At 43.2% G+C, this 22,084-nt stretch overlaps 2 protein-coding genes across 2 annotated transcripts in view; one reads left to right on the plus strand and one right to left on the minus strand.

The window, feature by feature from the left end:
• The window catches only part of gdap2 (ganglioside induced differentiation associated protein 2), a 40,061-nt gene extending 31,874 nt beyond the window's left edge, over positions 1–8,187 (minus strand). Inside the window, exons 1-3 of the mRNA XM_069663075.1 lie at positions 8,010–8,187; positions 5,975–6,185; positions 1,114–1,253 (exon numbers count right to left, since the gene is read on the minus strand). Of these exons, the coding sequence (XP_069519176.1) occupies positions 1,114–1,253; positions 5,975–6,159 (325 nt within the window). The 5' untranslated portion in view covers positions 6,160–6,185; positions 8,010–8,187. The remainder of the gene's footprint in view (positions 1–1,113; positions 1,254–5,974; positions 6,186–8,009) is intronic.
• A 1,194-nt stretch (positions 8,188–9,381) lies between these two features.
• wdr3 (WD repeat domain 3) lies at positions 9,382–21,805 on the plus strand. Its single transcript, XM_069663260.1, has 27 exons — positions 9,382–9,436; positions 10,681–10,882; positions 10,973–11,182; positions 11,286–11,404; positions 11,837–11,915; positions 12,603–12,698; positions 13,021–13,116; positions 13,349–13,450; positions 14,282–14,382; positions 14,528–14,632; positions 14,716–14,946; positions 15,028–15,121; positions 15,505–15,606; positions 15,689–15,771; positions 15,904–16,042; positions 17,338–17,394; positions 17,589–17,689; positions 18,130–18,241; positions 18,565–18,699; positions 19,298–19,348; positions 19,474–19,539; positions 19,775–19,867; positions 20,052–20,102; positions 20,204–20,247; positions 20,346–20,474; positions 21,284–21,377; positions 21,462–21,805. Exons 2-27 carry the CDS (start codon positions 10,709–10,711, stop codon positions 21,615–21,617), a joined length of 2,820 nt encoding a protein of 939 aa, XP_069519361.1. The 5' UTR covers positions 9,382–9,436; positions 10,681–10,708; the 3' UTR covers positions 21,618–21,805.
• The last annotated feature ends 279 nt before the right edge of the window (positions 21,806–22,084 follow it).

Raw genomic sequence — 22,084 nt, forward strand, 5'->3', positions numbered from 1 at the left:
ATAACTGATCATTTAATTTAATTTCTCTTGACACTTTGCATTCCCTCATTAGAGCAGCTGTGGGGCCTTTCTAAAAGAACAGAAATCGCAGTTACAGCCCTTTTTATTAAATACAGCTGCTCATCATTTGCATCACGTCGGTGCAGGACAATCCAAAAACAGCAGCAAGGAAAAGAAGAGAAGCCAGCACACTTGATCAGAGCCACAAAAAGTTTAACAGGCTCATCACAAAGTTTCCATGCAATGCTCCTCTTGAGGTGATAGTTCTTTAAAAACTGGGAACCACACCCATGAACATATTAATATATACAATACAATACAGGTATAATCTGTCTTTGATGATGAAAGATGGTCATATTTTTCCTTTGCATATTTCCTGTTTGTATGTTTTTATAGATGTATTCCACCTTGACCACACCTTCCATCATAAGCCCCTTTTACACTGACAGTTCAAGGTGGGATTATCACGCCTCTGTTACGCTCTGTCTTTTATGTTAAACGCACGGAGGCGGAATGGTGGGACGAAGTTGTTCCCCCTCTGAGCCAGCATCAGAGGCAAAACAGGGTCAGTGTAAACAGCGGAGCCGGCAGGGCGGAACAGCGCTGTGTGTGTATGTGAAGCATGCGCTGTTTGTTCGCACCTCACACACATTTTGCTTCCGAAACGCTGCGTAAAAACACAAACTGGGGTGGCTTTATGCCGGCGTTGCTTGGTCCATTGTAAAATGGCAAAGGCTTCATGAAGGCGGAGCTTCGTTAGGGCGCTGAGGCGGAACCGCGTTGTAAAAAAGGCTATAGTGATTATCAGCCTATTGGTGTGCATATCTATATACATATATGGGTGTGGTTCCCAGTTTTCAAAGAACTATGACCTGGAAAAAAACACTGCGTCGAAACGTTGCGACTAGACTTTTTGTTGCACTGAGCAAGTGTGCGGGCTTTTCTTCTTTTCCATGGTGGTGTCTTCATCAGTGAATCAACATGTGCATTTGGTAACATTTACGTCTTCTGCCTGCTGACTTGATCCTGCAGCGTCACTGAACTGGAGAGCTCAAATCAAACTTTTTGGGAAGTTGAAGCACAGCTTTAAAGTTTTGTCCCTGTCAGCCATACCTTTGAATCTGAGCAGTTCTTCTCGGAGCTCGGGCCCGGCGTGCTGATGGATGCTGTCAGACACCGGGTTCTTGTCGTTTAGCATCTCATTGCTGGTGTTTACGATGGAGGTGCAGTTTAGCAGGGCGACATCACCAGTGCTGAAGAGGACAGAAGGACAAAAAAGATTTTAATGTTAAATAGATTTAATTTAGTTTAGTTAGATTTAAATTTTATTTCACTACAAGTCCTGCATGTTTGGTAACCTTTTGTCACAGCATTGGGACCTCATGTGGTGTGCACTCTTATATTGCTTTAGTCCTATTAAAGTTCTTAACACATGTACCCAAAGTGAAATGCTTATTTTTATTGCTTCAGTAATTTCTTCACTCTGAAGGCCTTTGGCGTTTGTTCGGAAAGAACAATGAGGAACTACTCGAGCATGTGTTGAAAGCGTTTGGTCACAAGGCAAGGTCAGCCTTCAGGACTGAGAGGGAAGAGGCTTTTTCTTGTGCGTCGTCTTTATGTTAATTAAAAATGAGTCACAATCCAAGTGAAAAAAGCTGCCAGGAAGTGGCGCTTACTAAGAAACAGACCTTGTTGGCAGTGACCGCCTTATAGACAGTGTTTTATTGAGTCTTCAACTGTTAAAATCCTTAGGCTACAAATATAGCACGAGAAGCAAAATGGCAACGATTAACTTAATTGGAGACAAGCAGCTCTATTCTCCTCCTGCGCCTTTAATGAAGGAACTAAATTCTTTGTATGAGCCAAAAGACGGGGTGTGTCATTGAATTGTTAATAATAGCAGCATCATTTTTACCATGATAAAAAGGGGGATGTGTGGACGTACTGATGACTACAGCAGGAACGAGTACCATATTACTGAAGTGAAAGTAAAGCTGCTGCCAGCTTAAGTTGGTTACAAAAAAAGGGAGCGGTCTATCGTCGTGCAGTCCCCATTTTCATAATAAAGTTATTAATAATTTATTTTAAGGTTTCAGGCAATAATACCCAATCAAAGTTAATTCAATGACACCTGGGCTAGGTGTGTTACAAGCTCAAATATTCCGGATAAAATGATTTTTACTGGAACTTAACCTCTTCATCCTGAGAGCCCCTGTATATGGAGGCTGGCACGCCTCTCTGTGAGAAAACGCATTACAGGGTATTTAAACATGCATGTATATAGTCACATGGCACACTGTTTTAATCAGAAGAAGCTTTCCACCTCAACAAAACACACGTCACACACCGAGCAACAGAAGGAGCTTGAGGCAGAAAGCGTTCTCCGGCTGTACCCGGTGCATGCCTTCAAACTTCTTCTTTTCTACTATCTTAAATTTCACGGGAGCCACTCAAACGATACCTCAAATTAAACCTGTGATTCTCCACCACGGGTTGCAAGCTAACATCTGAGAGGTAGTCTATCTCCTTATAAAAGTATTGATCTTTACAATCTAACAAGGTCATAGATAAGAATGAAATCAGGTCCTTTTCACCACTAATGCACTTATGTGACCTGTGACGAAGTGGTCACAAGCTGAAACTGCTCGAGGGCCGCTTGTTCCTGGAGGTCTGATCACGTTCGCGCAGCAGGAATGTGCGTGCTGCCGATGACTGAGCGAGCAGGGGAGAGCCACTACAACAACAGGCCTTTACACAGCTGCCAAGTCGGGCACCGGATGATCATGTGTTCCTACACAAAGAGGATTTATGAGGTGATCTGGACTCTGAACTGGTCCAGGGGAGCACGTGGAGAAACACAGGCAGTGTTCACACTATAGAGCCAAAAGTGCTGCTAAAAATACCTCCTGAGTTTGTGTTACTACTCCTGTGTCATGTGACTCAACTCTAATTAACCGACATCTAAACAATATTGTATCATAAAGAAGTCTGCCAATTATCTCCTGAGCCCAAAGTGACATCTTCAAATTTCTTTACTTGTCCAACCAGCAGTCCAGAACCCAAAGAACCCTACCTCTTTCGGTCCAGTCTAATTTAAGCATCGATGTCTGATCTGTATCATTTTAAAAGAGTAAATTAATCTTCTCCAAACAGTCTGCTGCCCTCAGGGGAGCCACATGATTCAGATCTCAGTATAGAAAGAATGATTTATAACTCACCGTGCTGATCCCATAAACCAACATTTCATGGACTTTAAATGCTTCAGAAAATAGTTTTCTAACCTAATGAACGTTCACGTATATTGGGAAGAGAGTGGCTGCTGCATGACACCAATTAAGTCAACATTAGGCTTCAAGGCTGATAAAAGAACTATTGAAAACCTGATGTATTAAAGGACAACACAGAAAGTGGAGTTGGATAAGACACGGCTGACTCAGATTATTCACAGACTCGCTGGGATCTTGGGGAAATGGAAAATGAAGTTCTTCATTCTGTGCAAAGATTTACTGCTTTATCAAATGCTTGCAAGGCCCAGGGAGAAAAGTGTAACGAGCCACCTACATCCTGAGCAATTTCCAAAGAAGGTTTATAAAGAACAGTTTAAAAGACGTTTTGCTGCTTCGTTAAAGGAGCAGTTCTCCCCTGGAAAAAGCCGCCGTCAGTCAAAGCTGGTGTTCTCTGTAATCGATAGAAGCAATTTGAAATTGGCTTGTGGTGTCTCCTATTCTACATTCCTACAACACCCAGCGTGCATTGCGCCCCTCCCTCTGAAAGGAACGGCCCAGCTTAAGAGACGCTTAAGTGAAATACTATTTTCCAGTCAATGACATTGATCGCTGCAGGCAACGGCTCAGAGCAGTATAGAATCCGAATTAGGACGAGAATATACCGGTGGATCGTCTAAAAAATCTTCAGGTCTGCAGTCTACATTTCAAACGTGACGATTCTGAACGAGACGTGACATCAGAGGCGGCGTCCTAGATTGAGGGAGTGTAGTTTAGCGAGCTCCCTGGCCTCCGCCAGCCGGCGCATTTTACGTAGTCTGGTGGAGGTTTTCCAGGGCCTATTGGAGAAGCGAATAGTGTCCTCCAGAGGCACAGAGTGAAATTCCATTTTTTTCCTACCATAATGGCATTAGCTCCCCGTAATGGCATGATAGGACTGAGGTTGAAAATCGGCGAACTGGCCCTTTAACTTTTCTGACTCAAAGACACAATATGTTTGGATGTCTGATGCAAGAAAAGCTCTGGTAACCAAGAATAGAGACGGTTTGTTTGGAACGATCTTCACTGTCCGTCCAGAAACAACAATGCTCACTGTGATCGGCCTCTTCACACCCAAATCATGGATGGACGCCGATCAAATGTCCCAGTGATTGGGACGTGTGAAAGTTTGTTCACACATTAAACTCACATTATCATCTGAAGAGTGTCAACTGAGTGTATTTATTTCTGATGGTACCAGCGACAGGCTGAAGTCTCTACAGGACCGGAGTCAGTCAGACTTCTTGTGTAAGGATCCATTAATTCCACATGATGAAGGAAAACAGGTTTCAACAACAAAAAGCAAGACCATCAACATTTGGGCAAAAATACAACAACTGAATTGAATTAATTAAAGTGCCAAAGTTAGAAGAAGTTTCGCTGATGAGGTTAAGTATTTGGCAAGCCACTGAAACAGCTTCTAAATTTTAACATGCACTAAAAACTTTCCACAAAATCCCAGACGAGTGAAACCAAACGCAATTCTTTGGTTTTGGCATTTTCAGACTGGTGACCCACAGAGGAGGAACGGGAGGAATTCAGCCTTTTAATGAGAACGCGTCTTAAAGCTTCAATAAATTACTAAAGTATGCAAAGAACTGTTGTTCTTAGTTGTGTTGAGGAAAGGACGTTATTATGTTATCCGAAATGATCCATAAGAAATCCAGAAAGATTAATTCCTGCTTTGCGTTTTAGCTACATGACGCATTGGTCAAAACTTTGTATTTGTTATCTAAAGCAGAAACGTGTTTGTTTTGACCTGTTAAAACCACGTCAAGGCTCGACAGGAACCGTTACCAGAAAGCTACAGATAAGATAATCCTTTATAGATCCCCAGAGAGGGAATTCGGGTGTCCAGCTGTTCAGGCTTTTTTAAAAATTGGTATCCAATACGGATAGAAACATTTTCCCCCTGACACGGATACATTAAGGATTTATTTTTCAGGGATCTGTGAAGAACATGACAACAGCTGCACTGGGGTTTTGTATTCCAGGCATTGACTGTGGACATGTTTTCAAACTCTTCCAACTACATCTTCTTTAAACAACTCCTTCGCATCGAAAGGAGCCAGTTGAGGTGGTTTGCGCATCAGATTCTGATACCCTGGGCACCTCCCTGTGGAGGTTTTCTGGGCACGTCCAACAGGGAGGAGACCCCGGGGTCGACCCAGAGCTCGCTGGAGGGATTATATATCCCACCTGGCTTTGGAACACCTCGGGATCCCCCAGGAGGAGCTGGAAAATGTTGCTTAGCCTGCTGCCAACGCGACCCAACCCCGGATAAGCAGAAAAAAATGAACAGATGGATAAAAAACTAACTCTAAAGAATTTTGTTCGGTTACTGTAATATTTAAAACATTATTTCAAGTCAGGTTTCATTATTTTGCCAAGCTGTACCTGCTTCGAAATAGAAGTTGAGTTAAAATGGCAACCATATGTTAGTTTTAGCCACCACAAAGTGAAGCCTGGCTGCAAGCATGGCAATCTATTTAAAGTGTTGATCTCTGAAGGTGAAAACATTTTAACTATAGTTTAGGTTTTATTTTCATTTAAAAGTGTATATATTCCTCTACTGGTGGAGAAAATGCTACTATCTTCTTGCTTTATCAAACCCTTTCCAGAATGAAGCAAACCGAAAAATGCAAGTCAGTTTATCTAAATAAAGGAGCTTTTCACCAAACAGCAGCGACATGAGGAAACGTGTGACTCACAACAGGATGATCTTGCGGTTGATGTCGGGTCTGAAGGGGAAGGGTGAGGGGAAGGCCTGCTGGCTGAGCAGGCTGTCGCTCTGGTCCACCTTAGGCGTCTCCTCACCCTCCTCACCCAGCTGCTGCTGCCATGTGGGGAGAGTCTGGATGTCCACAAACTGGGAGCGAGCACCCAGAGGATCCATCCCCTCTGGATCTCAGAACAGCCACGCTGCAGGCAGGAGAGAGAGAAAGTTATATTCAGATACTGTCATTTATCATGCATAAAATCAACAACAGGAAACCTGCGTCTTTGATATCAGCCGGTCACTGTTTATTATCTATGAATCAAAAAGTCTGTTGACAACGAAATATTGTTGAAAACTGATTGAGCTGCTCTAATTTTATTTCTTCTTATCAGTTAATCTGCTGGTTGTTTTTCTCCATGAATGGAGATATCATTTTGTTTATAAAACAGCAGGAAATTCTTTAAAAAAATGTCTTCAGATCTTTTGTTTCGTGCTTTGCCATGAGGCGATTAATTCCTGTTGACTGACAAATCAGTTAAGCTGCTAACGGTTTTAAGATTTACGATTTGTTCCATTGATCTTTCAAGCTGCTCCTGAAGTGCCCGATCGTTTGCTGGTTCTACTTTTCTCATGTATAAGTTTTGTTTTACATTAAAATCAAAACTGGAAGTAATAAGTAAACTGAAACTGTGGCTACTTCTCATCGATGTCAGTCATCTCTGTCACATAGAAACAGAGCTGTGGTTTCGTCTAATTCTTCTTCATGCTTTTCCACTTTTGATTAACTGTCTGTTGCCTGTTACTCCGACGGCAACCCGTCATGTGGCTATATTGCATTCTTGTCTGTTTCCTGCTGCTCCTGTAGATGGATTGTTGCAGCTTGGTGTAAAATTGCAGCTCTGTAAATGAGCCCTTTGCTATTGGGTTTGGCTGGACTCTAAGACTTGATGCTTGCTATTTGAGACGCAAATAAATGTGTGCAGTTATCATAGAAAAACAAAAAAGTACACATTAAATAGTTAAGTGTGACTAAAAAACTCTCAACCTCAAAATGCACTTGCAAGCCTCATTCATGAAGGCAATGGACACAGAAGGCTACAACTACAAATAATTGCCATTATCATCAATCTGTCCGTTGGTTAATCGTTTTGTCTTAAAAATGCCAGGATCACAAGCTTGCAGTCTAAAATGGCATCTTCAGATTGCTTGTTTTGCCTGATTGACAGCCTACCTGAAGTTTCAATCGATCAGTCGATATCATAGGGGTAAATACAAGTCAGTTCCTGCACACACCTATGACCTCTGCATGAAGTTAGATCTTTGAGTCACTTGATTCACCACAAAAAAGCAAGAGGTATGTGTGGGTGTTTGCTTTCCATTCATGGATTAAGTGATTGACAGTAACTGACTCATGACCAATTCTACTATCTAGCCTAATGCTTAAATCAATCAAGCAAAAATGCCTCACATCTACCAAGCCCAGTCCTGAAGCCCCCTCCCTGGGTATCAATAAAGTGTTATCTTATCCTCTAATGTGGGGCTTTTCTGCTTTATATCACTCCAAGTTGGATATAATCTAACTTTATTTTTAATGGAGAATTAACATATTAATCACAAGTGAATACAACTGTGAGTTTAGGTCTAAGAAAATTGCTATATAACCAGCAAATTACCAAATTACACGATGCTTTCTTAAAGATCTATACCCACTGTTACCTGTATTACAACCATGACATTATTAAGATGTATTCACCTGGATGTTGCTACAATATCTTAGAAGGCAGGGCTTCAAAACAGCTGCATATCATTAAATTAAAACAAACACAGGATGGTAAAGGCAAAGTCTGAGGCAACACTGGTTCTAAGAATGAGTCGTGCTTTTATGAAAAAAAGGGAAAATCAATGTTCACGTGATAACTTAAGCTTATCCCTTTCTAAATATGTTTATGACCCTTTCCGACAGGAATACTGTCTTTATACATTGTGTAGACTGTAACACCAGAACCACAAAACCAACATTTACCTACCTAGCCAGTTGTATTTCCTCCAAGCAGAGGTGATGCCCACGCCAAAAAATAATATATATATAATCAAATCACCCTGACACGGCAATTTATGGACTCAAGACGTGTTGTCGTTTCTTTGAGTTGTCATGCTAGCGAGCAAAGTAATCGCAAAAGTGGTTTAAAGTCCCAATTAACCAGGTTTTACAAATGTAGCCAGTATGCTAGCTGCTCAGAGATGCAACGTCCAGTTAGCTACAGTAATCAAAACAACATCCGGTAGTGAATTTCAAAGTAAAACTCCAAAATGAAGTTTCGGAAATGTTTCTTTATTTTCACACACCATTATACAACTTTTGATTGTGTTTTTTTCTCTCATATTGTATTATCCTTATATATAAACACAAAGAAGGCACGTTTTTATTTTTTCAGACTCCTCATCCTTACTCATATGATGTTGCGAATTCTCTTCGCCCCCAATGTAATGGATTCGACAATTTCAGATTTTGATCATGTTTTATTATGGTAAAAAAAAGGTCACTTCAATGAGGGACCCTCGTCCTTGTAAGGTTAAAGGGGTAGACGATCTTCATGATGATTTTTCATCATGAAGTTCAAATGTTCACATTTATTTGACCAACTCCATGGGAAGGTGTTTCTACAAAGTAATTTAATTGTTGCTCTTTTAATATTAATTCTTTTTTGAGCATGTTTCATATATTGGCCTTAATTTCTCCCTGGGTTGTTATTGTGGGTATGTTTAGGGAGCTTTTTCCCAGCCCTTACTGGATTGTTAAGCTTGTGAAGTCATGTCCTTATTTCAATAAGTAATACATTTCACATGTATTTATTTTGTAAGCCGTCTTCCGGTAACAATGTTGTTATTTCTACTTTACTTGACACATCTGTTCTTCAGTTCCCAATCATGGACGTATCAGCTGACTAGTAAGCAAAAAACACTTCCGCTGTGGTTGCTCAGGGACCTGTCAAAAGTTACGGCATTTTTTTAAACTGTAAAAAAAACTGACCGTGAGCCTAACATGTGTGACCACTGATAAAATAAATAAAAGGTTAATCAGCAACAGACGAAGCTTATTTGAGGACTTTTTCTGATAATCGACACAGCTCAAGAAAGTAAAAGCTTTGGCACGTCTCTTACGCGCAACCTCGGGGAGCGCAGTCGAAAGCAGTAGAAATAGAATAATCGAGCGTAAAATGAAGAAGAAACATGGAAACAAGCCGCCATTCTTCACCTTAGTACTCTTCTAACACTACAACAAAGTATTTTCTGTAGTGGATTATTTTAGTTTGTCAAAAATGCCAGTTGTTAATAACGACTGAAGGATATTTTCTTCCGCTGTTTTTAAGAGACCGGTAATTGACTGGTTATGCCTGAAAACAACAGCGCCTGGAAACACAACACAAGTTTAGCTAGCAGCCGATTTTTAGAGGTAAGTGAAGAAACTGGCAAAATACAGAATCAGTTGATTTGAAGGAGGAAATGTTAACGTAATGCAAAACATATTCGGACTTAAATCTTTATAATTTACTGTTTAAGAAGCTGCGTTTATCCAGAAATTTCACCACGTGGGTCTGGGAACAACCAGTGTGACATGGCTGGGTAGATGGATTAGATGTAGAGGTTTTGCTGGGCGGGCGGGGTTTGCGGTGTTAACAGTTGATTTAATGGTCTGAAGCTCTAGACCCCGACCACGCGGGAAGTTTTACGTTAAAAAACAAACGATCATCAGTCCATGCAGACTCTCGTGCTATTCCCTGCTTGGCATTTATAAAAAGTAAGCATTGAGTCAATTGTCGCTTACTTAAAAACAGGATATACAAATATCAACAACTAAAAACAACTGTAGACTTTAAGTTGTGTAAAAGGCGCACCAACATAGATGAAAATAGTACGAAACACTGACTTCTCTCTGGACCATCACAGACACGTTATAAGTAGTTGTTGTAACCTTAACAAATGACTACGGTAGCTTTATTAACATTAACAAGGAAATATAGTACACTTAAGGCAGTCATGAATTAAAATATTAGTCATGTGTGCTTGTGTGATGTGTAGAAGTATTATCAGACAGATTTGTCCTTGTCTAATGACAGTATAATACACATTTCCTGACTGTTAACAATAAAATTATAGTCACACTGTACGGAAAAATGGCCCTGAGTTACAGAGTTAGTTTGAAGTGACATCAAAATGATCTTTCTTTTACTTCTGCAACAACCATATGTACATTTTACTCTATGTTATGTAGATATTTTTGTGTAGTCCAGTTGTTGGACAGTTATTCATGGTTTGGTCTAGACCCCTTCCCATTCCAAGAAAGAGTAAATCTAATTTTACAGCATGCAATAAATATTTGATTTTAGTTTGCAACAGTTGAGCGACATGCTTCCATTTTTCAACAGGACATTGCACACATACAATAGGCTGAATGCTTTTCTCAGTTTGGTGTGGAAGAACTTGAGTGGCTTGACCCAAGATAACAAACATATGTGTCAAAAAAATGTTTTGTAGAAAAAACAGCAAAACAGTTTAAGGTCACTATTCACTCTGTGTAAAATGCCTCACACGCACCAGAGATCCTTATAGGAGCAGTTAAGGAATAATGCAGTGGGTTTTTTTTCTGTTTCACTAATAGTTTTATTGATCAAAGTCTCTTCTATTCTGGCGGAACAGGACTTAACACCACATCAGGCTGCCGGTCATGGGGTTGACCAAGCAGTACCTGCGCTACGTTGCCAGTGCAGTGTTTGGAGTAATTGGCAGCCAGAAAGCCAACATCGCATATGTGACCCAGCGAGGGGGAGAGAGGGGGCGCTACGTCGCTGTCGCTGCATGTGAACAGGTGTTCATCTGGGATGTTCGGAAAGGAGAGAAGGTGAGATTTTGACACTTCACTTGGATTGAGAAACTTTTTATAACTCAGATTTGTTTCCAGATCTGATCCAGCGTCTGTGTTTTTGTCCAGGTCCTGATCCTGCAGGGCCAGAAACACGAGGTGACCTTCCTCTGCCCCTCACCCGATGGCATCCACATCGCTGTGGGTTATGAGGACGGCGCTGTGCGAATCTTCAGCTTGATGAACGGCGAGAGCAATGTCTCCTTTAATGGCCACAAGTCTGCTGTCAGCGTCATACACTATGACAAGCTCGGAGCTCGGCTCGTCACTGGGTCCAAGGTGAGTTGTGGTGTTTTTTCTTTGTTCAGAATTTATCAAAACAGTCTGATTCTGGGCTGCTGGTTTGATGCCTATTTGTTTGTGCATTTTACCCTCCATTCAGGACACAGAGGTGATCGTGTGGGACATCATCAATGAGTGTGGGCTGTACAGGCTGAGAGGCCATAAAGACGTCATCACACAGGCTTTATTCCTCAAAGACAAGAACCTCCTGGTCACAAGGTAATGCTCCTTTTACCTGACGCTTTGGCTGCTGGACCTATAGAGAGCTACGGGCATGATGCGATTTTTCTGGAAGTTAGCATCGCCCTGGTTCTCTCAACAAAAAGCTGTTCTTTGGCAAAAAAAAGTATGATACTTAAATGTATTGTGAAGTTAGATATTCTTCATAAATGAACACCACTTTATGATTTTTTTGGCGTGAAGTCAATCGCTAGAAGTGAAGCTAAACAAACTACCCCACTGTGGCATAACTTACACATCACCACTTCAAAGCTTTCAACCTGTCTGTGTTCAGTATGATGATGTTTGATTGGATCCCTAAATCTAATCTAATTTGCAATGTGACATTTGAATTGTGTTTCTAAGCTGATGGCCTTTATTAAGATCCAAAACACCCTCCTAAATCTGCGTGTGTGTTCTTCTGCTGTTCAGCTCCAAGGACAGTTTTGTGAAGTGGTGGGACCTGGACACACAGCACTGCTTCAAGACCATGGTGGGCCATCGCAGTGAGGTGAGCGCCTTCTATCACTATAATATTTAACGTAGTCACTCCATGACTGACAGGTAACCTAAATGAGAATAACAGGATTATTTTAGCCGGCTGGATCAGTTCAGCAAACACATGTAAATATAACTAGTGTTTTCAGGGAACACAAGCACGTTTCACTTCTCACATGAAGTGATTCTCACGCCTCTGCTGTTCTTCAAAGCAGAGCTAATGTAGTTTTTTCTCCTGAGTTTTGTCTGAAAGGTAATTTGTACTTACATGGTTGTGTATATTAGGAAAGGCAGACGGAATTGATTCATTTAACTGAATGAAGGCTGATAATTAGATAAATGTGACTGTGCTTTGAGAAACTCTTCTCGTTGTTGGACTCTTGGACTCTTAAAACTTTGAAGAAAAAAACCAAGAGCTCCTAAAGCTCCCGAAGTCTGTGTTTATTTTCTCTGCTTTACATTTTTAATATTCTATATTTTTCCCTCACTGATATTAGTTTCTTAATAAAAAGGCGGATGTGTGTTAGACGGTGGCAACATCTCTGACCAAAAATAAATAATCTACTGGTTGTAGATTTGAAGATGTTTCTTTGGTCGTCCGTTAGTTACTGATGACATCCATCTATTGTGTTCAACTGGACACTGTACAACCTGGATGAATCCTTCTGACTGTGTGTATTTTCTTGTGTCTGTGTGTTAGGTGTGGGGCATGGCGCTGCTGAACCAGGAGAACAGGCTGCTGACAGGCTCGGCAGACAGCGAGCTGCGAGCCTGGGACATCAAGTACCTGCAGGAGGTGAGAAAAACTTTTTACCTTCCAGCATCTCTACTCCCTCTGACTGACTGGTACAGAGAGGAACTGGGAAGAAAGCTTGAGCTCTGATAGTCGCCAAGACCAAAAAAGGAGAATCAAAGAGAAAAGATGAAATCGTCTCAGGACTAAAAGAAAAATTGTCAGTGTATAAAACATTCTGGAGACGCCTGAACCCTGTTTATTTATTAGCCATAGTTTTCTTTGACTCTTGTGTTTGTTTATTTTAATAAACCATTAAAGCAGCTAAATAAAGAGACTAATATCGCTCCAGCTGTTTAAACGCTGTCCGTGTGAATCCCTTCAGGAGAAAGCTCAAGGCGAGCCACAGGTGAAGAAGGGGAAAACTCTGCTTGATGACGACGATGATGAAGACGAAGGGGAGGATGAAAATGTTGAAGAGGTACATGAGCAGTCTAACTTTGTGTCATAAAATGATAAAGAGTGCATGGATATAAGAAGTTTTAACACAGTTATATTTGTAGATTATGTGAAGCCAGTTAGAGGCGTGTTTACATTCAGATGATAAATATTTTTTTTTAATGATGAGGATTTTTCAACCTCCTCAGCCCCAGATAAATCTTCTTGCATTCAGCCTTAAAGTTTTAACCCTTCTCTTTGACTTTCTCCCTCAGCGGATCTTGAGTTGTAAGAAAGCCGGCTCCATCCTGCGAGAGGCCAGAGACCGAGTCGTTTCGATGGCAACAGACGCCAGAGCCAGAGTCATCGCCTGCCATGTGAGTCGCGAAGCGTCTCCTGTTCCCTCTGAAACATGATAAATGTCTAGAATACAAAATAACTTGAATGTTAGGATTCATAAAAACATCTGTGAACTTAATAACTATTAATCTAGAAGCTACAGGGAGTGTTTTCTGATTTTATTGGGTATGGGAATTATATCACAGCCATAATAAATCGCAGGCTTCATCTAACTATTAAACTCTTTTAAGCAAAGAAGGACATTTGTTGGTCGATCAGAGGCTTACAGACGTCTGTAGTTTGGGTTCTTTTTGACACTGTTGGCTCTAATCTGCAGATTGTTTCATGGCTGTTCAGGCTCGTCAGTTTGCTCATTATAGCAGTTTTCTCTTCATGCAGAAGCAGCAGACCGCAGCCCGACAAGTGCAAATCAGAGAAAGCTTTACAGACCAAGCTGCTGATTAATAAGACGTTATTATTATTATGTTTAAAATGATTCACAAAGCGTGCCCATTATTTGTTGCCAAGTTTATTTCTTCCTATTTTCGTCTTTAATCATTGTTCTTTTTCTTGTTAGAAACTCTGTTCACTGATGAGTCATTTCCTGTTATGCTAAAAGAAACATGCTTGTCAGCTTTCATCTGGCCGTCAGCTGCAGTTTGTTTCAGTCAGTGTTTTATTAAAATGAGGCGAGGTGAGGGAGTGAGACGCAGCAGGTGGTTCTAGTTTGGGGTACATTTGGTCTGATGTGTCAGGGACCTAAAGATGGAGCTACGGATAATTTTCCACATGCTCCTTTTATGAATTCAATGCACCTTTTATATATGTGTTATTAATGTTATGCATATTTCTCCCCTGTCCTCCGTCAGGGCAATGACTCGGTCCTGGAGCTCTTCACGGTGCTGTCAGAGGAGGAGGTGCAGAAGAAAATGACAAAGAAGATGAAGAAAGCCAAAAAGAAGGCAGCAAAGTAAGAGCGGGAAGTTCAATCAATATTACAACTGCTTCTTTATCTGCAACTGTTGATGCTGCTGTAGTTGCATGCAGTAGTTACTCAGTGTGAGGAGATTCTGATGTCCGCATGCTAAGACTTGTGCTGCTGCCCCCTGCTGCAGAGCTCAGGAAGAAGCAGACGAGGAGGCGGCCGAGCCGGTTGTGGAGAGGATGCTGAAGGACGAGATCATCAGACTGACGAACATCAAGGCCTCATCAAAGATCAGGTCGGTGTGGAGCCCCAAAAATAACTTAAAGGTCATAGAGGCTTAATCTACTAATTCCTCTGCATACAAATCTCCTCCCTCAGGTGGGTGGACTGCCTGTCCTGCGCAGGTGGGGAGCTGAAGGTGGCGCTGCTCCTGCAGAACAACACGATCGAGACCTACAGCCTGAAGACGTCAGACAAGACCCCCACGGCCAATAAGACGGCTCGCCTCACGCTCGGCGGCCACCGCACAGACGTCCGCACGCTGGCCTTCAGCTCGGACAACCTGGCCGTCCTCTCGGCCTCCGGAGACACCGTCAAAGTTTGGAACAGGTGAAGCTGCTTCAGTCCTGGAAAAGTTTGTTTTTTTCACATTCATGGAGGTCTAACAGGAAGTCCTTCCCCGTTTAACAGGTCCACTCTGCAGGTGATTCGCACAATGGCCTGTGATTACGCCCTCTGCTCCCTGTTTGTGCCAGGAGACAGACAGATCATCCTGGGAACTAAGGTATTAAGACACACTCAGACACTCAGCTGTATTCATCACATAGTTTAACGAGCAAGAAAGAGCGTCGGTCTAGTAAGCTACAAAGCTCCCAGCTGCTTCTTTAAAAGCACAAGAAGAACACGCCCACACCCACGCACACACCTGCAGGAAGGTGCTGGGTGTGTTGGGAATCCAGCTGAAGCCTGGCTTCATCCTGCTGACAGGGGTCTCTCTGATGGAGGAGAGTCGGCGACGTAGCTCCTGTCGCTATGAATGTTTTAATCCCAACCTGCAAGCTGTTGGCTAAAGACAGAAAAACAGCAGAATAAGAAACTCTTTTTTGTTATGCCTTAAAGAAAGAAAGAAGAAAGCTTGTGCTCACTGAGGTCTGTTTTTCCTGTCAGAGCGGGAAGCTGCAGATCTTCGAGCTGGCCTCAGGAAGCCTCCTGGAGACGGTCGATGCCCACGATGGAGCTCTGTGGTCGCTGTGCCTCGCACCAGATCAGGTAAACCTGCAGCCCTCGGTTACACCTGTCTACCCCTTTTTTTTCTAATGCTAATAACATTGTGTGTGTCTCAATCCTGCAGAGAGGGATTGTCACAGGAAGTGCAGATAAGAAAGTGAAGTTCTGGGAGTTTGAGCTGATAAAGGACGAAGGGAGCAGCCAGAAGTAAGTCACCACCTTATTAAACATTAGGAGGTTCTCGACAACATCTTTGATTTGATCTCTTGTGACAAAATGTGTTTATTGTTCATGGCAGAGTTACAGAGTCAGACATTGTATTTCTGTGTGTTTTTTCAGGAGGCTGACAGTGAAACACACGCGCACTCTGCAGTTGGAGGAAGACGTTTTGTGTGTGAAGTTCTCTCCCGACCACAGACTGCTGGCTGTCTCTTTGTTGGACTGCACGGTCAAGGTCTTCTACACAGACTCACTAAAGGTATATCCTACAAATATACATCACATTACGCTGTCACTTTTTTATGGCATGGTTATGCAATTACTAATTGGGATGCTCCAAGTCTGAGGCCATGGTTCTCTGCCGGGAAACGGTGGATTGCTCCCTCCGGGTGGGGAGTGAGTCTCTGCCTCAAGTGAAGAAGTTCAAGTATCTCGGGGTCTTGTTCACGAGTGAGGGTAAAATGGATTGTGAGATTGACAGGCGGATCGGTGCAGCATCAGCAGTAATGCAGGCGTTGTACCGGACAGTCGTGGTGAAGAGGGAGCTGAGCCTGAAGGCAAAGCTTTCTGTTTACCAGTCGATCTACGTTCCAACCCTCACCTGTGGTCACGAGCTTTGGGTAGTGACCGAAAGAATGAGATCGCGGATACAAGCGGCCGAAATGAGTTTCCTTCGGAGGGTGTCTGGGCTCAGCCTTAGAGAGAGGGTACCGAGCTCGGAGATCCGGGGGGTGCTCGGAGTAGAGCCGCTTCTCCTTCACATTGAAAGGAGCCAGTTGAGGTGGTTCGGGCATCTGGTCAGGATGCCTCCTGGGCGCCTCCCTTTGGAGGTTTTCCGGGCACGTCCAACTGAGAGGAGACCCCGGGGCAGACCCAGAGCTCGCTGGAGGGATTATATATCCCATCTGGCCTGGGAACGCCTCGGAATCCTCCAGGAGGAGCTGGAAAATGTTGCTGGGGAGAGGGACGCCTGCTGCCACCGCGACCCGGCCCCGGATAAGCGGAAGATTATGGATGGATAATGGATGGATGTCTTGCTACACAACACACGATCGCATGAATGTTAACATAGATTATACGACTTATAAGGACGCACAAAAATAACAGCTTAATTGGTCGCTGATCTTTTTTCTTTTCTGTCCGCTCTCCGGGTCGCTGCGCGCGCCTCTTTTCGAGTTTTCAGCTCCCGCTGTAACTCTCCGATTGCAAAGTATTCTATAGTTTAACGAGGTCATCAGCTGTAATACGCGGCATGCTGGCCACAATAAGGGTTGCGTAAACCTTCATTATTTGTTACAGTTGCGACATCTTTCTCAGCTCTGCCTGTTCCTCCAGCAGCAGCCTGACCTCTGGAACACATCGCCTCTAAATGATATCTGCGTTAGTTTAATAGGAAAATGAGCGTCTGGGTTTTTGACGGTAAATTCATACCGTCGGGGTTTCTAAATACCCTGTTATACCGCATTACCACCCGAGCCTGTTTCAGTGTGTTGTTGGTTTATCTCACAGATTGTGTTTACATCCTAACTGAACGTTTCATCCTCTCTGCTTCAGTTCTTCTTGTCTCTGTATGGACACAAGCTGCCTGTACTGTGTCTGGACATCTCACATGTGAGTATCAGAAATATTAACCATCAGCTTCTTTTCAGCCTTAATGATAAAGGTGTATGATGCTCTATTATATTAAATATATATTACACAATCAGTAAACAGAGAGTATTCTTTGTGTGCGACCTGAACCTGGGAGGTTAACTTGACCCGCCCTCATCCATCAAACGGTCTGACGTTGTGTTTCTCTGAACCAGGACAACACGCTCATCGCCACGGGCTCCGCCGACAGAAACGTGAAGATCTGGGGTTTGGACTTCGGCGACTGTCACCGCTCCATGTTCGCTCATGACGACAGGTAACACCCAACAACACAGAGTTCACTATTAGTTCCCTGGAACCAAAACAACGTTTTTGAATCGGATGAGTTGCAATGAAATCATTTTCTACTCTGTTGAGTTTCCAGCGCTGACTTCATGTGTTGTGTTCAGGGACTCTGATCTTTGTCCTGTTAACTCGGACTGCCCTGTGACTTCACACCAGCTGCTCTTTCATGTCAGCGCTCATCTGTTCTCTCGTGGGTCATCTGTGTTCTCCCTGTGTTTAATTGGGCTTTTTTTTCAGCCTTTCTGGGGTCATTTAGTTCTTAAGTTCCATCTTTTTTAGCTTGTTAGGATTCTTTCTATGTGTCCTTTTCACTTTATTTCCTTCTATAGTCTTTCTGTTACTCTTCCCAACCCCTATTTTACCTATTCTCGTGACTGGCTGACCTTGTCTCTCTCCCCTTGTTCTCTGCAGCGTCATGTTCCTCCAGTTTGTCCCCAAGACTCATCTGTTCTTCACAGCAGGAAAGGACAAGAAGATCAAACAGTGGGACGCCGACAAGTTTGAGCACATCCAGACTCTCGAGGTGACGCTCTGCTTCTTATTTGGGGCCCAGTTGAACTTGTGCACCGACTTCAACAGACTTCACTGATGCAGTTATCAACAATTAAGTGCAATATGGACGTGACATTGTAGGCTTTTAAATTACAGACAAATAGAACTTATTATAAATGTGTAAAACAACAACTTTACAAACTTTACTCGGGTTGAGGAGGCCAGGAATAATATCAATTTGCATCGCCACATAGATGAAGTATACACAAATTTCGACTAGCGTTCAAATGTCCAAAGTACATTGGTAAGTGCGTCACCTAGTGGTGTAAACTCAGCTCTTCTCTCTGCTTGCAGGGCCATCATCGGGAGGTTTGGTGTCTGACCATCAGCCCAAACGGTGACCACATCGTGTCGACATCGCACGACAAATCCCTGCGTCTGTGGGAGAGGACGAGGGAGCCCATCATCCTGGAGGAGGAGAGAGAGATGGTGAGATGGGGGTTCGACACAGAGCATATGACGATTATTAAAGGAGCAGTCCGTCCCTGGAAAAAAGCCGCTGTCAGGCAAAGCTGGTGTTCTCTGTAATCGATAGAAGCAATAATATTTGAAATTGGCGCCATAGCTGTGGAGAAAGTTGTACAAACAGCTTGTGGTTTCGCCCATTCGATATTCCTACAACACCCAGCATGCATTGCGCCCCTTGATTTGAAAGGAACAGCCCAGCGAGAGACGCTGGAGTGACATACTACCGTTTCCCAGTCAAGGACATTGATCGCTGCAGGCGATGGCTCAGAAAAGAATCCGACACAGGACGAGAATATACCGGTGGATCGTCTGTAAGTCTGACGATTTTGAATGAGACATCGGAGGCGGGCGTCCTAGACTGAGGAAGTGTAGTTTAGCGAACTCCCTGGCTGGTTTTCCAGGGCCCATTGGAGAAGCGGATAGCACCTTCCCTACCATAATGGCATTAACTCCCTATAATAGCATTATAGGAGGTTGAAAATTGTCGCACTGGCCCTTTAAGACACAAACTGGATCAAACAGTTTCTTGACTTTCATAACCCCGTTTCCTTCTTCACAGGAGCGAGAAGCAGAGTTTGAGGAGAGCATGGCCAAAGGAGACATGCCTGTGGTGAGTTCTTCATTATTATCATCATCATCAGCATCTTTATACACTTTCCTTTAGACATATACCTTTGAATTCCCCTGTTGTGTTAGATGGTTGTGAATGATACGCTTGTTTATCTACCTTTTAAGGTACCTGGAGAGACTCAAGGAGAGGCAGCACCAGCCGCCAAGAAGACGGTTGAGACGGTCAAAGCTGTGAGTTGACTTCACGTCTTGATCTTGCTTTGAGTGCTAACTGGATAGGAGAACTTCAATAGCTGAAGTTTATGTAGTTTCTAAGTTTGGTTTTATCCAATAGTCAACATTATGATACGTCTGTATTTTCTGAGGGCTTGTGGCGATTATTGTTTTCCGTGCTTTTTTATTAAGTTTTATTATAAGTTTTTATTCTTATTCTTGGTGTTCTCTGTGTCGTGTGATTTCTCTGCAGGCTGAGCGAATCATGGAGGCTCTGGAACTTTTCAAAGAGGAAGCCAGGAAGATGGAGGAGTATAAATATGCTTGTGAGAGAGCAGGCAACGAGGTAGAGACATGATCAGTGAATCCTTCTTATTAAAACCTCTGCTGCTCCAAATCTTAGAGAATAGAAATCCTCAGACATCCTGTTACAGATGCTGGGTAGACGTTAGCAGGCTCGGCTTGTTCTGCACTGATAAAACACTTCAGACTGATCAATAAAAATGTACAAAAACGCTGATGTTTTGCAGGTTCCTCCACCGAAACCCAACCCGATCCTCGTTGCCTTTGGGAATGTTACAGTAAGTAGAACGATGGTTAAATATAGAACAGTAGCTCAACACTAGATTTATAGTTATGTTGTTTTTAGCTGTAAGTAACGAAGACTTTGTCCCTCTTTTAGCCGTCTCGCTACGTGTTAGACGTCATAAAGAAAGTCAGATCAAGGTAAGCTGTGACACCAAACACACCTGTTGTTTCACTCAGATTTTACCCATAAGGCTTATCACCATCTTGTCCTTCTCGTGTGTCGTGATCACCATCAGTGAGCTGGAGGTGTCTCTGCTGGTGTTACCGTTCCCTTACATCCCCGAGCTGCTGAAGCTGTTCAACAGCTACATCGAGCAGGGCCTGGAGGTGGAGCTGGTCTGCCGCTGCCTCTTCTTCCTGCTCAAGTAAGTGCCTTATTTATCATAACATGGCCATAATCAGAGATTAAGGAAACAAGTTGAAATACTGGCTTCTCCGACAACAACGCTGCAGCCAGTTTGTTCTCCTCCTGAAATTTCCTTTCCGGTGCGGGACGTCTGTGTGTGCTTTGGCCTGCGTGATCCCGCCCACTGCCCATTTCGTCACCAAACAAATTGACGCACAGAACTCGTTGCTCGTCATTGTCAAAGCGCACGTCTTAGCGCTCGAGTAGGATCAGTGTCTTCAACCTGGCAACCTGCGTGAGCTTCGTGTTGTACTAGAAGCGTAGCTCTGTTTGGGAATAGCTGAGTGTGTGAGTGTGGGCGGTGGAGCAAGTGAGTGAGAGAGACAAGAAGAGTGTGTGCGCATGAGTTACGAGAGTGAACGGGGATTGGAGCGGATCAGCGGAGAGTGTTATCCTTATTTAACAGTCAGGCTGTGTGTGTAATAAACAAACGTACTCCCTCAAGACTGAAGCCACGCTCCCGTGTCTCGCTTCCTGCTCGCTGCTGTGTGTGTAAAGTGTCGGGAGTTACTAGCTAGCGGCAGCTTCGGCCCTGGGTCTCCACTGTGCCTTACAGTCAGACAACGCTCTCCAGTATTTTGATTTGGATTGCAGAACTTTTTTTAAGACGCTAACTGTCAATGTTACTTATTGTTCCTTTAAAATAGGTGTTTACAGATTCACACAGTTTTCTGGAGTTTATGCAAAATATTTTGTGGCTTATCTGTTGCTTTTTTAAGATATTGTAAATGTAAGTTTAGATCTGATCTCTCATCTGTTTCTTTCTAGGATCCACTTTGGTCAGATCTCCAGTAACCAGATGCTGCTGTCGGTCATAGACGAGCTACGGACCAATACTCTGTCAAAAGTGCGAGAGATCAGAGTGAGTAAAAACCAAACCTCTGCCTGTTCATCATTTTTCCTTTTTCACGTCATTACAACCCTGTCGTCTCTCTCTGTGTCTCAGGACGTGATGGGCTTCAACAGCGCAGCGCTGCAGTTCCTCCAGCGGGAGATTGAGAGCAAAGAGGACGTGATGTTCTTTGCGGAGGCCACGGGTCAGCTGAAGGAGAAGAAGAAGAGGAGGAGGAAGAGGGAGCGAGCCATCCTGACCATCGCTTAAATCAAACGGACATTTTTGACTGATTACTGATAAACATCCACCCTCCCAACTCCTCCTCCTCCCTGATGTTTTCCAGAGGTAAAGGAGGGTTTACTGTGTTGGTTTTTGTATGTCATGAAACCCTGTAACAGTGTTATTCAGTGACACGCTTCATTTCCCAAATAAACTGTGTCGGACTTTTTCTCACAGCACTTCAGGTTTTATTGCAGTTTTCAAAACAGATAAATCCTCCACAGCCGAGAGCGAGTGTGTGTACGCAGCAGCTCCCTCTGCAGCTGTGGGTCTCTATACAATACCTTCATATACAATTAAATACACACACTTCACGTTTAAAGCACGCAATGATCCATGATCACCACCCACAGAGGACAGGTGTGATTTAAGCTGGCTTCTGTCCTACAGGCCCAAAGGGAGCGATTCAGGCCTGGAGCTGAACCCGGCACACTGCAAAAAGTCTCAGTGAGATG

The sequence above is a fragment of the Semicossyphus pulcher genome, unplaced genomic scaffold (genome assembly GCF_022749685.1).
Source record: "Semicossyphus pulcher isolate SPU_LCO1_2020_fin unplaced genomic scaffold, fSemPul1.0.p SCAF_15, whole genome shotgun sequence".
Taxonomy (NCBI): domain Eukaryota; kingdom Metazoa; phylum Chordata; class Actinopteri; order Labriformes; family Labridae; genus Semicossyphus; species Semicossyphus pulcher.